The following is a 15,313-nucleotide window of genomic DNA, read 5'->3' as shown; positions in this document are numbered from 1 at the left end:
TTATATATATATATATATATATATATATATATATTGGTTTATATATTAGGTTATAAACTCTAATAAAGCATACATTCTCCAATAAAGCATACTTGAATGTAGAGTAAAATAAAGCATTAAACAAATCATTTTCATCAGGGACTTTTGTTACCTTAGCTTGGTTCTCCTGCTTCTTTTCTTCCACCTTTTGACGGCGCTCCTTTGGAGAGAGACTCTGGTCCTCCTCAAGATCAGAAGTGAGCTTCACATCAGCCTCTTCTTCATTTCTCTTTGGGTCCTCAAACAGAGAACCGACAGACTCCACCAGAGCTGCAGTAGAACAGAAACAAACGTTATTAAAGTAATGAACACATAACCAACAGACTCCACCAGAGCTGCAGTAGAACAAAAACAAACGTTATTAAAGTAATGAAGTAATGAACACATAACCAACAGACTCCACCAGAGCTGCAGTAGAACAAAAACAAACGTTATTAAAGTAATGAAGTAATGAACACATAACCAACAGACTCCACCAGAGCTGCAGTAGAACAGAAACAAACGTTATCAAAGTAATGAACACAGAGCCAACAGACTACACCAGAGCTGCAGTCGAACAGAAACAAACGTTATCAAAGTAATGAACACAGAGCCAACAGATTCCACCAGAGCTGCAGTAGAACAGAAACAAACGTTATCAAAGTAATGAACACAGAGCCAACGGACTCCACCAGAGCTGCAGTACAACAGAAACAAACGTTATCAAAGTAATGAACACATAACCAACAGACTCCACCAGAGCTGCAGTCGAACAGAAACAAACGTTATCAAAGTAATGAACACATAACCAACAGACTCCACCAGAGCTGCAGTAGAACAGAAACAAACGTTATCAAAGTGATGAACACATAACCAACAGACTCCACCAGAGCTGCAGTAGAACAGAAACAAACGTTATCAAAGTAATGAACACAGAGCCAACAGACTCCACCAGAGCTGCAGTACAACAGAATAAACAGTTTCATTTGATAATTTCTTTCTTTCTTTCTGTTGCATGTCAGTGTTTGTTACATGTTTTCTCACAGTAACTATTTGAAAAATACATTCAAAAGTTTTACATGACATGTTTCTCCTGGATTAAAACAAACAGTCAAACAAAAAACAAACTTGAGGATACATTACATGAGGAACCATACGACTGGTGAACATGACATAATGTACTTACATCCTCCCACAGACTGGACAGTCGACGGGTCAGACATGTCCAGCTGGTCCAGTTTGCTGGTGATGAACTTCAGAACACCCATGGCCATGTCCTATAGGGCAGCATAAATCTGTTGTTTTAAAACTAGACTTCTAAGTCTGAAAGCATCAATTTTGTTGCTAAACCAGCATCTCAATACGCAAACATGTTGGGCAGTATTCCACTTAAAATGCAATTGTAGTGAAAAGATTATGTGAGAAAAGGCTTTGATTCATTCAAAAAATGAAATCTTTTTAGCACATTTAAGTTTCAGAGAAAGATGAATAGCCATTGGCATGATGTCCAAAAAATTCATTGATGCAGATATAACCATTACAAAAGGATGCCCATATAAAATCAAAATCATGTACATAAATTACAATAAAGTAATGGCTCTAGCCATGCATAGCAAAAGGCACAATCATATAGAATAAGAGAAAGATCATAGTTTTCTGCACAGTTGCAAGTGTGCATGTAGCTCCATGAGTAGTCAAGCTTGTAGATGTAGGTGAGGAGTCAAACGGTTCAGCTTTGTAAAACTCCCATCAGAGACTTGTACCTTATCCTCCTGTGGAATGCCAGGACAGGACTTAATGACAAGTGATGATAACTCAGACATCCTTTGCAGACCTTGCGGTGTCTGGGCCCGACCCATTTCAGAGGCCAATGTTTTAATTGCCTTCCTGCACATCTACAACAACGGATTATAAAAACAAAAATTGAACACCTTTGTTCCTTAACCTGGTCCAACCAGATTCCCCAAATGTTTCCCAATGTTTAACATCTACAGACTATCAAAGATGGCTTACCTGCGCCTTTTCCTCAGCAGCTGATGTCGGCTGCCCCAACACAACATCATCTCCAGACACATCTGCAGCCTTCTCATTAAAGAACAACAAAGTTACAGAAAAGGTTGGTAGTTAGCGACTAGCTTCATGTAAATGTAACATTCTACAGTAACTCTTATGATACAAACACACCACCATATGTTCATGGCAATTTCTCATGATACCATGATAGTGACCGGTGCAACGGCCAAGTGGGTAGAGTGCTCTCCTTGCATTTCGGTAGGTCGTGAGTTCGATCCCGGGCCGAGTCATACCAAAGACTTTAAAAATGGTACATACTGCTTTCTCTGCTTAGCATTCAGCATTTGGGGAAGAGTATGAGAGTTAAACGCACACCACTACCAGTGGACTAGCCCCCCCCCCCTGTAGTGACTGCTGTGTGTGGCCCAGGGCTAATGAACGGAGATGGGCGCCGCCCTATGTGTCACTTGACGCGGGAAGGCTCTTTAACTTTTTAACATGATAGCAAAGGAGCAAAATTTTGTACCAGTTTCTGTCCAAGTTATAGAACCTTATAGTTTGCTACTATTGTGACTGCTGTGTTTCATTGACTCTCTATAGTCCTGCTAATAATAGAATATCAAACAGGAATGTTCATTGGCATAAAAACATATGGTCAGTGTGCACAAATACATCTGACCACCGTGAGCCCCCTTGGGTGGTTTAACCCGGGCACCATCATACTCCACATTACTTAGGAGATCCCTGTGACATAATGTTGTTGTGAGAATAGCGGACAGATATTTTAGTGTGACTAAACCTGGGCCAGAATCTGGAGCACATCCTGTGAGCTTGAGGTGACGGATTCTGCATACATGCTCTCCAGACTGTTACCAAGAGCCTGTTGAATGGGAATAAAGGGAGTACAGTCAGGATAATACATAATACGTGCTAATACTATTGGACAGGCATTAAGGGCATGACAGTCTGAATATTACATAGTACATGAATGTGCCTTACTATTGGACAGGAATTATTGCAGAAGAGTCAGACTATTACATACATGTAATTTGTATTCTATACTATTGGAAGGAATTAAAGGCAGTACAAATTAAATAGCTTTATTCAATTAACAAGACTTTGTGTGTTTTGTAAGTTTCGTTGTCGTTTAAATAATAGTCTTACATCATGGGATGAATCCTTATCTATTTCTAAAGCCATGGTTCATACAAATTCATTTGGGGCCACTCAATAGTTGCTAAATCGAGTAGAAAGGGTCCCCTAAAATCCCCTCAGCTGCAGAACTGCACAGTTTACCTGATCAGCTGATGTTGCCCTGTTGCCGCCCGGCGGACTGCTGATGGTCTCTGTGATTCCTGCAAAACGGAAAATAGAATCATTCAATCACATCTCTTACCTTTGCAATGACATCAAAGCACAACATTCTTTTACTTGATCTGACATTGAAGGGCATGATGGGTTTGCAAGATCAGATTCTACTGTCAAAGGAACAGCATAGTTTCAAATGCCTATGTGCACATTTACACCTGTCCAGTCTGAAACATACATTTTATCACACTAGTTAAGTTGGTGGTATGTTGACTATGTCATATTTTGTACAACCTTGTGACCAGGTTGCTCCATGAATTTGCTCAAAGGCAAACAGACATACCATCGGTATCCGATCCGAGTTGTGGAGTTGGAGTTGATGGTCTGGTGGACATGGATGTTGGCATCCCACTTGTCTGCTTAGTTGTTTCAGCAGCTGATGGAGTGGTGGCTGTAGATAAAAACATTAGCATCAAAATGCCAATAATAATACATGTATATATATATTATCTAACGATGATTTTCTAAAGTTTTAAGGTATATTTAACGATATTAACACACAGCTTATATCATTGGAACATCAAATTTTATCGAGCAAAGCATAATTATCATGATCATGCTTTAGTACTGACTGAATTGTTGGTAAGTTGAATAGGAACATCATAGACTCTAAAAGTGCTCAATACATTTAATCAATGATGGTCTTTCCAGTGTTTCAATGCTGGGAGCCTACCGTCATCAGATGATTCCTCGCCCCATCCAGCCTCATGTGCATGTTGTACGGTCGAAGTTGCAGGTTTGGTGGAAAGGCGGGTGGTCATCCGACTTGTCTGCTGGGTTGTAGCAGCAGGAATTGTGGTTGGTGCAACTGTGGTTGATATGGCGGCTGGCAGAGGAAAAAGGATTCACCGAATTTTTCCAAATCTTTTGTAATAAGAACAGTACTGATAAAAACAAGACAAGAGAATGTATTTGTACAATGTACTCTAATACAAATCTAATTTTAAGGTTTTAGCATATATTTCCTTTTTGGAGGACAAAATAATATGGAACAAGCATGTTGAATAAACATAGTACATTAAATCAAGTGCTTCTCCCATAGTAGGGATGTCACACTAAAAATAGGGGGGCGCCAAGGATTATTAAAAATAATTCCATGTTATAGAGTAGATTTTTCCGGTCAGAATGCTTCCTTTCGCATAAGAATTGGACAAAGTTGAGATTTTTTAGAATTTTTTAAAGTTTACGATTTTGACGTTTTCATTGGAAGATGCTTAACTATTGGTCCTATGGGAATAAGCTAATTAGTCATGGCACCAAATGAGACCATAAATCAACAATATTTGACATACATTTTATTGTAACTCTTAAACTTTTCATGCTACAATCTTCAAATTTTCAGCATATTAGGATCAAACAATTTGCCACAAAGGTCTTTAATTTCATCTTTTTACATACGAAAGTTTACACATTTTTGCTAATTAGGCTAATTATTACATCTAGCCATAATTACATCATTTTTATGGGTAACGAGATTCCTACAAATTGTGACAAAAGCTACAAATTGTGAACAGAACTCTATACTAGAAAGGCATTTTGTGGTCCTAAATTCCCTTTAGAAGTAAATAAAGCATATTATTGAGGATGATTAATACCAAAATATGCAAATAAGCCTAATTACCAACATATGATATACATATCCGGATACATGTCACTTTTCTTTGTATAATGTCTAATAAAATGTCAAAGTAACCTGTTGACATTTGAACAAACTGTAATATTCATATTCTTAATTAACAATTATTTCAATCAACAATATGCTAATTACCTTATGCACATTAGCCCGAACTAATTACTCATGCACAATAGTGTCATTCAACCAATGAGTGAGCTGCTTTTCTAAGTATGCTACAAATTGTAGAAGGGGCTTGCAGTGGCAACTTTCTGAATCCTACATTCCGGTTAAATTCACATTAAAGAATATGAATTTTTTTGCAATGTCTTCCCTAATTGCAAAATATGCAAATGAGCTTAATTATTCTCGAATATTTTCCAATTTTTGTATGATTTGTATTACACTGTCTACATCCAATGTATCTGTTCCTAACATACATTTCAAGTGTTAACCTGCTTGCATGTTGACCTAAGTATATCCCATTACAACAGGAAAATGTATATATATATCAACTTATTATTGAATTATATTAACATATTAAAGATATGCTAATTAGCAATATGCTAATGAGTCAGATGTAATGAAATGTATACATTGTTAATGATAGCCACATACATTGGCTGTTAGTAATGCAACTCAATGATGTACCTGGCTTACTTGAACAAGGTGTATAAATGTAACTGCAGCTTTAAATAACTTTTAATATCCAATTGCAATTAACAAATATGCTAATTAATAACTAGAGTCCTATATTTTACCTGCTAAGGCTTTTTAATACCTTATTGTCATATGTGCATTTCAATTCAGATGATATTAATAAATTGCCTGCAAGATGTACTTGAGCATCAAACTAGTATTGGCCGTGTTAACAAATATTATGAATGTCTAATTGGTACAAGTTCCTCACAGGAGACTCAGATACTAACTCACTTTCTGACTAGTATCAGTAAGTTCTGTTTTAAGTCATTCTCCTTAAGCGCCTTTCCCCCTTTGAAAACTGAAACAAGGACTTGTTATGAACACGGTCACCAAGCACTTCCTTCCTGAACTTAATCTGTTGTTTCAGTGCCAGCATCCTAGACTTTTTGGTGACAAGTTTCAACAGCCCAGCCTCTATCTGTTCTGCTGAGTCCCATAGCCCGAGCTGTTTTACAGTACTTTTCAATGCCTCAAGTGCTGCTTCCTTGACAGCCTTTTTCTGTGTCTTTTTTTTGTATCCTTGCATGCAACAACTCCTGACGATGCAGCTTCAGCTGCTTCTGCTCCTCTTGGTGAAGCTTCCTGTCTGTACGTGCAGCCTTCCTTGCTTCCTTAAAGACGGTATGTTTCTCTTCCATGGGTATGGTGTCCAGGTACTGTCCTGTTCTGTTTAAGCGGAACATTATCTTGCTTTCTCTTGTCAGGGTCGTAGCATTTGGTGAAAAACCTGACGTCCCGGTCCAAATGCGCGAATGTTCGCTCCAGACCAGTGTTGTTTGTGGGACATGTAGCCATCTCCTCTCTCTGTGCTTCTGTTGGGTTGTGGAAGATTCCCCCTGGAAGGTAGTCTTTCAGCATTCTCTCGGTAACGACAACAAACTCAGTCATGATATTCTTCAGTGCCTGACAAGTCAGCCTTTTGATTTCAGGATCATCATGCGAGAACAGTGACTTGTAAACATCATCATCCTCTCCCTGCACTGAAGGGAATATGCTTCCCCTTCCATCAGTGAGCTTGGATCCTTTATGAAAGAACTGAAGCTGATGTGTAACTGGTGGAAATGTTGACACATGTCCAGTATGCTGCTCTCAGATTCTACCAATCTCCAGAGAGGAGCTGTTACAATCTTATTGATGATACCCAGTGCACAGCAGCCTGCTACATACACAGGAACACTGAGGTCTGCTCTAACAGCCTGTAGGAGTCTGTTAGGTGCCTCGCACGTGTCGAGGTATGCTAACAAGTCGTCTTTATGGTGGTATGTTGCCCCACCATTTTTGAATAGAACATTGAATCTCTCTCCTCTGAAGGAGATCAGTTTGTTGACCTTGGCAGGGACACAGGACTGCAAGAAGGCCTCAAATTCTTTGGGGTGTCCCGACTTCTCACAGGCTCCAGTATGCGAGAATGCCTTGCAGACGGCTCTAACTAGCCTATGTGCTCCTGATTCTCCTTGTGATGGGAAGAACGTCTCTGCCCCTGTGGCACCTGAGGAACTGTGATCTGTGCACGTGCATGCATTCTCAAATGTTTTCAGTCCTGCTTCTGCCGATGTAGCCAAGCCAACTATGAAATGCATGCTACAGAAGTGGTTCCACATATTCTTCATCGCATCCTTTTCTTCGGGAGACTTCTTGTCCCAATCTTTCACTACCTTTGGCAAAGCCTCTTGTCTAATATCCTCTAGTTTTCTGTTCAGGCACTTGTTTACCACATGCCTATCAGTCATCGTGTTTTTATGGACACCACATCTCCTCTTCACTTGCCCCACATGCTGTTGCCAGATCATGCATCATCTTTTGACATGTCCACTTGGTGCTCGGTCTTTCCAGACAGCTGCTCTGTAACTCCTGCCACTAACTGTCCTTGCTGAGTGAAAAAACTCACCGATCCAAATTTGTCATGTTTCTTTGTGGTACCATCCGTACCCACAGTGATGTTATCAGATTTACTGACAACGTCAGCTACATGCATCTGGCTAAGTCGCCTGGCTTCAGCAAACATGGTTTGCGCTGTGGAGTATTTTGGTAACCTACCACACTTGAGACCTCCTAACTTCTGCAGTACAGTCCTTATGATCCATTCCACATTGTTAAGTCCAGTGTCCATACTAAGTAACATCATGTAAACCTGTCGAACATCAGTGGTAAACCTACCATCTTCAAAAGTTTTCACTTCATCAGAATCAAGGAATTTTGTCATGTTATCATGTAATTCCTTGTTCTCTGCTTTTAGGTTTGCTATCTTCTCTTCTAAATCTACAGTATCTTCATCACACAACGAATGAGATCTCATTGCGATTTTGTAGTGAGATTTTATCCGTTGTGCGTGAATCTTGTTCTTTATTTCATTGTCTAATTGCTCCTGCAGCACATCAACCATAGACTTCAACTCCTCTATCTCTTCATCCTTTTCTCTGATCAAAGAGTCTTTCTCTTGTAAGTTTGATTCCTGTGTCTTGATCCTGTTCTCCTGTGCTTTGATTTTCTCATCTCTTCGTTTAAGACGCTTGTTAACATTGCGAGTATTGTACTCGCTCAGTTTCACCAAAGCATTCTGTAAACGGCTGTATGTCATTTCTGACTCTTTTCCAACTGAAGCAGTAGAGTGTTTTGTTTCATTCTTTCCTCTCTACTCATCCGTGTTTGCTCCTTCATGCTTTCCTTTAAGTCTTGGATTTCCGCTGTCTTCTGTTTCATCTCTGACAAACATTTCACGTACTCCCCTGACAATGTTTCTAATGTATCTTCCAATGTGTTGTTCTCCTTCACCAAGTCCCGCGAAAAGTTTATCAATCTGTTTAAAGATTTCAAAGGGTAAGCAGGTAGTGGTACAACTGGACTGGACGAGCATGTACTAGTACCGACAGCTTTGCTGTTACTGATGTTGATGTTGCTTGTGCATCTTGTTTGTAGTGGTTTGGGGCCTTCAAACATCTTTGCCATCAAGATCTGTAACTCCTTTGTTTTCTTCTTCATCACAAGGTCCCTTCTCTTTTTCTTCAATTTGTAGATGTGAGTGCGAACACTTGTCCCATTTGCATGTGTTAGTTTCTCTTTAAGGTCCGACGGCGCAATACTTTTTAGCCATTTGATAATTGTCTCATCTCTGAGTCCAGATTTCTTGATGAATGAGCAAAGCTCCAGCACAAGCTCGTTTGACAATTTTTCTTCTGCCCAAAGGGGCACTCACTGGTATGTCACCCTCAAGGTGGCTTAGAGATAGTCCTAATGCTTCGCTCAACTTCCCAGGGTATGTCACTAGAAAAAAAAAAGAATCGATATGTCTGAATAAAGTCTTATAAAGACCATGCAACTGAATGAGAAGCTCATGATCGATGATCCGGCCTAAAGTTTTTTTCGTCCAAAATATGCCACATTGTCGTAAATTAAAAGTGTAACACACTTACCCATTAAATATATTACTAAAGAGCGGCGGAATTTATTTTGAATATAGGTTAAATTAAACCGACAACGTTCGCGATCTAACGCCCCCCTCCCCTCACGGCCGCGCGCATTGCACGCACCATTTTTCTGGCGGCCGGGAAAAACTAACAAAATGTTTCGCTAAACCCACAGCTCAAACTCGCCTCAAATGAAACAAAAACTACACCAACATAACCACAAGGTGTCTATATTTGTTGCTATGGGCGACAAAATTTTAAATTCAAGAAAATAGCAAAATTTTCCACATACTTTTGGACGCTTCACTTCACTGACTCGTACCTCCCGCCAGCGATGACGTAGCGATTTCGTCCCACCGCTGTCGTGAACCCTGAACTCTGCCCTTTCACATCAAATCATTCCCAGAGTTCTACGAGCCCGAGCGGTTTGTGGCTTTTGAGTGGAAGAAGACGTCTCCGCCGGCTGGCTTCAAAATAGCGTGCCGCGTTCGCGGCGTCCGAACGGGGCTGATTTTCGGCCGTATTGTCAACTTTGCTGATTTTTAGCTCCTTTATTGATCCATATTTTCAACTAAAAATACTATGGCACGATAGCTGACATCATATACATTGTTGGTAACGATTTTTATTGACATAATACAAACGGTTGATTTTTTACGATCGTTTAAAAATATTTACTGCCTCGCGCGCCCCCGCATTCCAATGCCGGAGCGGAAAAGTTTGACATGCCTACCCATAGCTTTTAAATACAACCATTGATGAACCCTTTGGTTAGTTAGTACATATGTTAGTTATGGTTTTGGCTGTGGCTGACAGTTCCTCATGTGCAAGAACGCACGCTTTAAAAATATCTTCTCTTACAGATTTTTTTATTCATCATGACTACAGAATGTACACCCTGGCAATGTTCTGGCATCAATAGAGAGTCAGAATAAGTTCAGTTCTATCTTTGGATTCATCAACAGCAGCTAGACCCTCCCTACCTGTGGTTGCCGGTATCACTGCCGCCTCGCTTTGTGACCTCCAACCACCTGAAGAGAACAGGGCCGTCACCCTGATGATGTAAGTAGTCTCTGGTGACAGGCCGACCACCGAAAACCACGCCTCGTCAGTGCTCTGATTGACAGCTGTCGTCGTGTCCAGGTTGGAGACCACCACACGGTACCCTTGAAGGTCAGAGTCAGGGGATGGAGACCAGGTGACCTTGAACCCTTCGTCCGTGATGTCAGTTACGGCCAGGTCCATTGGTGGATCTACAGCTGCAAGAAAATGGATCAAAGCAGGAGTTAAAAATGCTCACTTTTAATATTGATGTAAATAGCTATATAGAGCACCAAACATGTAATTATAATCTCATTATAACTTCATTGATCAGATGTGTTTAGATTACAGCCATTTCTAAACAATGCTGAAACATGATACATGTAAATTCTGGCCACAAAATTATGCCAGTTCATTTTTTAAAAATAAAACAGAATTTAAGCATTTATAAATAATTTGTGAAAGAGAACAGTTAACTGCTATATAGGCGCATACGATACCTTTATCACAAAGCTGTGTTTTCCATCCATCCCGGCAGCCAGCAGAGCAGACACCCGATACTGGGTCACAGTTCACGTTCCCGCCCAGGCAATGACCGCACACTGTAAAATGTTCAAAGAACTCAGTATTAACACAACAAGAGGTAACGTCATGTTCATTTGACTAGACTTTCATTTTACATACATGTTGCATCAAAATTCTAATTACACCTGCTTTTGAAAACTTTCCTTGCTAAAGCCGGTATTAGAATTGGACTAATTAAAAAGAAAAGTGTTTTGACGTAATATCATACATTTTTAACCGAATACACTTTTCTTTTTACTATCATGAAAGTTCATCTGTGTTGGTAGTTACATGTTTAAAGTGAAAACTTTTGGTCCAACACAAGAAGTTCTCTCACCTAGAGCTTTCGACCAGTCACTCTAGTCTTCCTCAGTAGACTGACCCAGTGAAGCTTGTCACGTGGCTTCTTTGAAGTGTGACGTCAACACTGGGTCAAAGGTATCTGGTAGACCCAGTGTTGATGTCACACCAAAGAAGCCACGTGACAAGCTTCACTGGGTCAGTCTACTGAGGAAGACTAGAGTGACTGGTCGAAAGCTCCAGGTGAGAGAACTTTTTGTGTTGGACCAAAAGTTTTAACTTTAAACATGTAACTACCAACACAGATGAACTTTCATGATAGTAAAAGGAAAAGTGTAGTCGGTTAGAAATGTATGATATTACGTCAAAGTCACTTGAAAGAATAGGCTGCTAATAATAAATAATTGTCATATATAAATATTAACCCAGAACTCGTGTGAAGACGGCATGTACGTCACATTGTGTTTAGGATAAAGTCAAAGAAGAAGGGCTTTGCGTATTTACACTGTGTAAATATAAACCTGTGTGGCAAACACACAGGCTAAACTTTTACCTCGACAGCCGTGGGCGTCTTCAATCAGCACGAAGCCTCGTCGGCAGAAGCACCTGTAGCTCCCGGGGACGTTGGTGCAGATCTGGTCACACCGTCCGTTCTCTGTCGCACATTCGTCGAGGTCTACAAAGACATTATGATACAGAGGCAAATTCAGGATCTGAAACAACTACAAGTGTTACCTCTAAATACAATGGTTACAATTTTAGAAGTTATAATTTCTTATCTAAAAGCTGAATGGTTAATATTTTGTAATGCACATGTTTGATCACATTCATTCAGCTGTGTTACTTTCATATTAGCCAAGCAATAACACCAAACAATTAATTTTTTTTGGTTATTTTAACCAGTATTTTTTAATAATACTGTTGCTTATAAATCAAACGTAAAATCAATCACTACAATTAACTAATACCTTCACAACCATGGCTGTCTCCAATCAACACAAATCCTTGTGGACAGGAACAGGTGTAACTTCCTGGCACGTTAGTGCAGGTTTGGGCACATCCACCGTTGTCTGTCGCACATTCGTCAGTGTCTGCAAAGAGTTTAGCAATAACAAACAAGACAAGCATTATTGGTTGAAGAAATAACAATAAAAAAATGTTGATGTTTGTTGCATGTTATTGTAAGAAATCCATTACATAAGAATTTCACCAGATTGCTTAAACTAAAATAAAGTATGTGAAGAAGTAAAACTCAGTCTTACCTTCACATCCATGCTCGTTTGCTTCCAACACGAAGCCCTGTAGACAGGAACAGTTGTAACTTCCCTGGACGTTGGTGCAAGTTTGGGCACAGCCACCGTTGTCTGTTGCACATTCGTCGATGTCTGCAAAGAGTTAAGGGATAACAGACAAGACAAAAAGTTTTTGGTTGAAGAAATAACAGTAAAGAAATGTTGTTGTTTGTTGCATGTTTTTATTAGAAATCCATTAGATTAGACTTAAAAATCTAAATCTGCAGTAACTCTTCCTGGATATAACCGGTATATACTAGTAACTCCAGACCTACATGACTTCTAGCTAAACACATCTGGCTATGGGTCCCACCACGATGGGTAACAGAGATACTGGTATTGAATTCGGTAATTTAATAAAAGCAATGTTAGACAAAAGAAATTTGCACTCAGGGCTTGGTTCCAGCTGTAAAGAAAAGATATTATTATTAAGTGATAAAAGTTGCACAGAAGACCTCTGAAAGCCATTGATGTACTTTGGAAGTTCATTGTTGCCTTGTACATTGATTGGAACAAGAGCAAGACAGAGAATCCATCAATGACTTTATATTTAAAACGTTATGCGTATATACGTATACATCGTAATTATGGCAAGTCAAGAATAAGTCTGACTGCCCAGTGCTGTAGTTTCTGATACAGTATAGTCTGTCGGAAAAAAACATTTCTGCAGTTAACCCATGGTTTTAACAAAATCCCGATTTGACAAAATCATGCAGTTAAATAATATATATACCGACATAAAATGACTATTCATTTACTTATTTACAAACTTCAACAACCTAACACATTAAAAACATTTTTGAATGGTTGTTAATTTCTGATGTGATATTTTACACGTTAGTCCAGCGGCATAGCTGAAAAATTGTGCACTTTTGTCTAAAAGCACCAAATTTGGCACACATGTACTTGAACATATTCTAAGCAAATTTGGATATGAGATAGGCGAAGCCTTCTCGTGCCCTAATTAAGGAGGAGGGGCCAAAAAATTAAGCATCAATATTTCTCCCTGAAAATTTATATGCCACCATAACCTACTACAGGATACACAAATCTGTTAATTTTGTCTCAATATCGCTCATCTGGGAAAAATTATGAGGATTTAAATCCCATTTTTAGTCATGCAAATGAGGATCATGTTCATAATCAGGGGGAATAATCTATAATTCGTCAGTCATAACATCATTTGGCCGGGATATGAAATCGTGAAACTCTAGTTGTACTACGTATTATGAAATGGTGTTTGGTGTTTGTTAAGATAGGATTTTCATAAGGGTTGATATAACCCCGACCAATACGGTCGACCGATGATGATGATGATGGTGATGATGATGATTGTCATAATGTCATGGGGAATAAGAAAGAACTTTATCGAGGCAACAAAAATACAGCGACTTTCGTAAGGTCTAAGACATGACGTAGATATACAAACAAATATACATGGGTACAACGAAAATATACTACGTCTAAAACAATAGATGGGTCAACTAATACTACTTGTTCCAAGGTCTAAACATTCTTTGATATATGATAAGCTAATTTGATTTTTGCAAATGTGGGTCTAATTAACATAACTACATTCGCCAAGAAGGTTATGTTTTTGGTGGTGTTCATGTGTGTGTGTGTCTGTGTGAGTGTGTCTAAATGCTGCAGTACCATAACAAGCCGCTAGGAGGTCCAAAGTCCACTCACCTACCAACTTTTATGACAATCGATGAAAATCTTATCATACTAATCCGCATACATACATACATACATACATACATACACATTACACACACATACCTTCTTGGTAAGGTTTTTAGGTCCATCGGTATCTAAAACATTTTCTGCGTTGCTTACCTATCAAATAGACTTCATTCGCAAAGACCCCGCCCTTGCCGTCCGCTGCACAGGCTGTGGACGGTCCGTGCTTCTTGTAGGTGTTCTGAGCATCAGCCGACCCAAGGCACTGTCCGCCATCCTGTACAGCAAACACGGCAAAGCCACGAGAAAGTGCTACCTGGTAACACTTTTCGATGGGATCGTTACGTGTCCGGTAGTAACCATCTAGGCGTGCATCTGTCCCCTCAAGTGATGGAATGGCGCGGTCATCATCGTCCCTCCAGCAACCCAGACTCTGGTACTCAACACTCTCACTTCCTGTACAGGAATAGTTAGGGTAGAATAGAAGGATAATTTGCACGTCTTTTAACAAAAAGTTATGTTTAGTTTTCTTTGCAGTCCATCCACATCCAGCAAATCTTAAAGGGATTATCCGCTTGATGTAGCTATATTGAAAGAGCAGTTGGAAAGAGTGTTTATTATTGTGACATGCATATGTGCTGGGGATGATTCTGGATAAAGCATAGTTTTAGGTACAACTCTGGACTGGTTAAGCAGAGTTGAATTCCAAGTCCATTATACGTCTGGTTTGCAGTACGGAGAACCTCAAATGCATGTTTTCCTGGTGAGAAAATGTAACTTGAGTTCGTTGAAACAGTGGCATTGACCAACGTACTTTAAAAAAATTAAGTACGTGGAAAGACGTCAAAGTAAGTAAAAGCTTCAGGTGCAAATTTTACTTTGTTAAATTGTATCGTACAAGTTGGATCACTAGAGATAGCCAAAGTCTAATAAAAAAGAAAGAAGAGCAAGAAAGATAATCCCTACCTACCGACCCTAATTTTTTCAGGAATTGCAACTGCAAATTGTTCCCAGGCTTAGGACCAAGTGCTGTAAAGGAGACATGCGGTAAAGGCTGCATGTACCACGCACAAACATGCAAATAATTACAAAAAGAAGTAAGTAATGCTAGCTTTACTACGGAACAACTGTCTTACGTGCGCATGTTGGAACAGGACCACTCCAAGTTCGATCCGCTTGGCACCTCACACTAGAGTTTCCTTCCAGCTTGTACCCCTGGTTACAGGTGAACGTCACCACGTCATTGTAGGAGTTCGCTCCTTCAGGGCTCAGCGTTCCGTTATCTGGCGCAGTCAGCGTTGGACATTGGGTAGCTG

The 15,313-nt window shown here is 39.7% G+C and overlaps 2 protein-coding genes across 2 annotated transcripts in view; both read right to left on the bottom strand.

Moving 5' to 3' along the window:
• Positions 1-3,700, bottom strand: part of LOC109477281 (polycystic kidney disease protein 1-like 2) — a 15,608-nt gene extending 11,908 nt beyond the window's left edge. Inside the window, 7 exon segments of the mRNA XM_019778422.1 lie at positions 152-309; positions 1,205-1,295; positions 1,776-1,913; positions 2,032-2,100; positions 2,837-2,911; positions 3,328-3,386; positions 3,683-3,700. Of these exon segments, the coding sequence (XP_019633981.1) occupies positions 152-309; positions 1,205-1,295; positions 1,776-1,913; positions 2,032-2,100; positions 2,837-2,887 (507 nt within the window). The 5' untranslated portion in view covers positions 2,888-2,911; positions 3,328-3,386; positions 3,683-3,700.
• On the bottom strand, positions 3,292-14,751 carry LOC109474406 (fibrillin-2-like). The gene is made up of 9 exons (XM_019774736.1): positions 14,718-14,751; positions 14,154-14,453; positions 12,285-12,407; positions 11,985-12,113; positions 11,576-11,698; positions 10,101-10,376; positions 4,073-4,225; positions 3,683-3,790; positions 3,292-3,386 (listed from the first exon to the last, which is right to left on the bottom strand). The coding sequence occupies exons 1-9, from the start codon at positions 14,749-14,751 to the stop codon at positions 3,292-3,294; spliced, it is 1,341 nt and encodes a 446-aa protein (XP_019630295.1).
• Positions 14,752-15,313: the final 562 nt, after the last annotated feature.

Source organism: Branchiostoma belcheri, unplaced genomic scaffold (assembly GCF_001625305.1).
Source record: "Branchiostoma belcheri isolate BF01 breed outbred unplaced genomic scaffold, Haploidv18h27 scaffold1, whole genome shotgun sequence".
Taxonomy (NCBI): Eukaryota; Metazoa; Chordata; class Leptocardii; order Amphioxiformes; family Branchiostomatidae; genus Branchiostoma; species Branchiostoma belcheri.
Note: the sequence above shows the minus strand (reverse complement) of the source record. Positions and strands in the feature narration are given on the sequence as shown.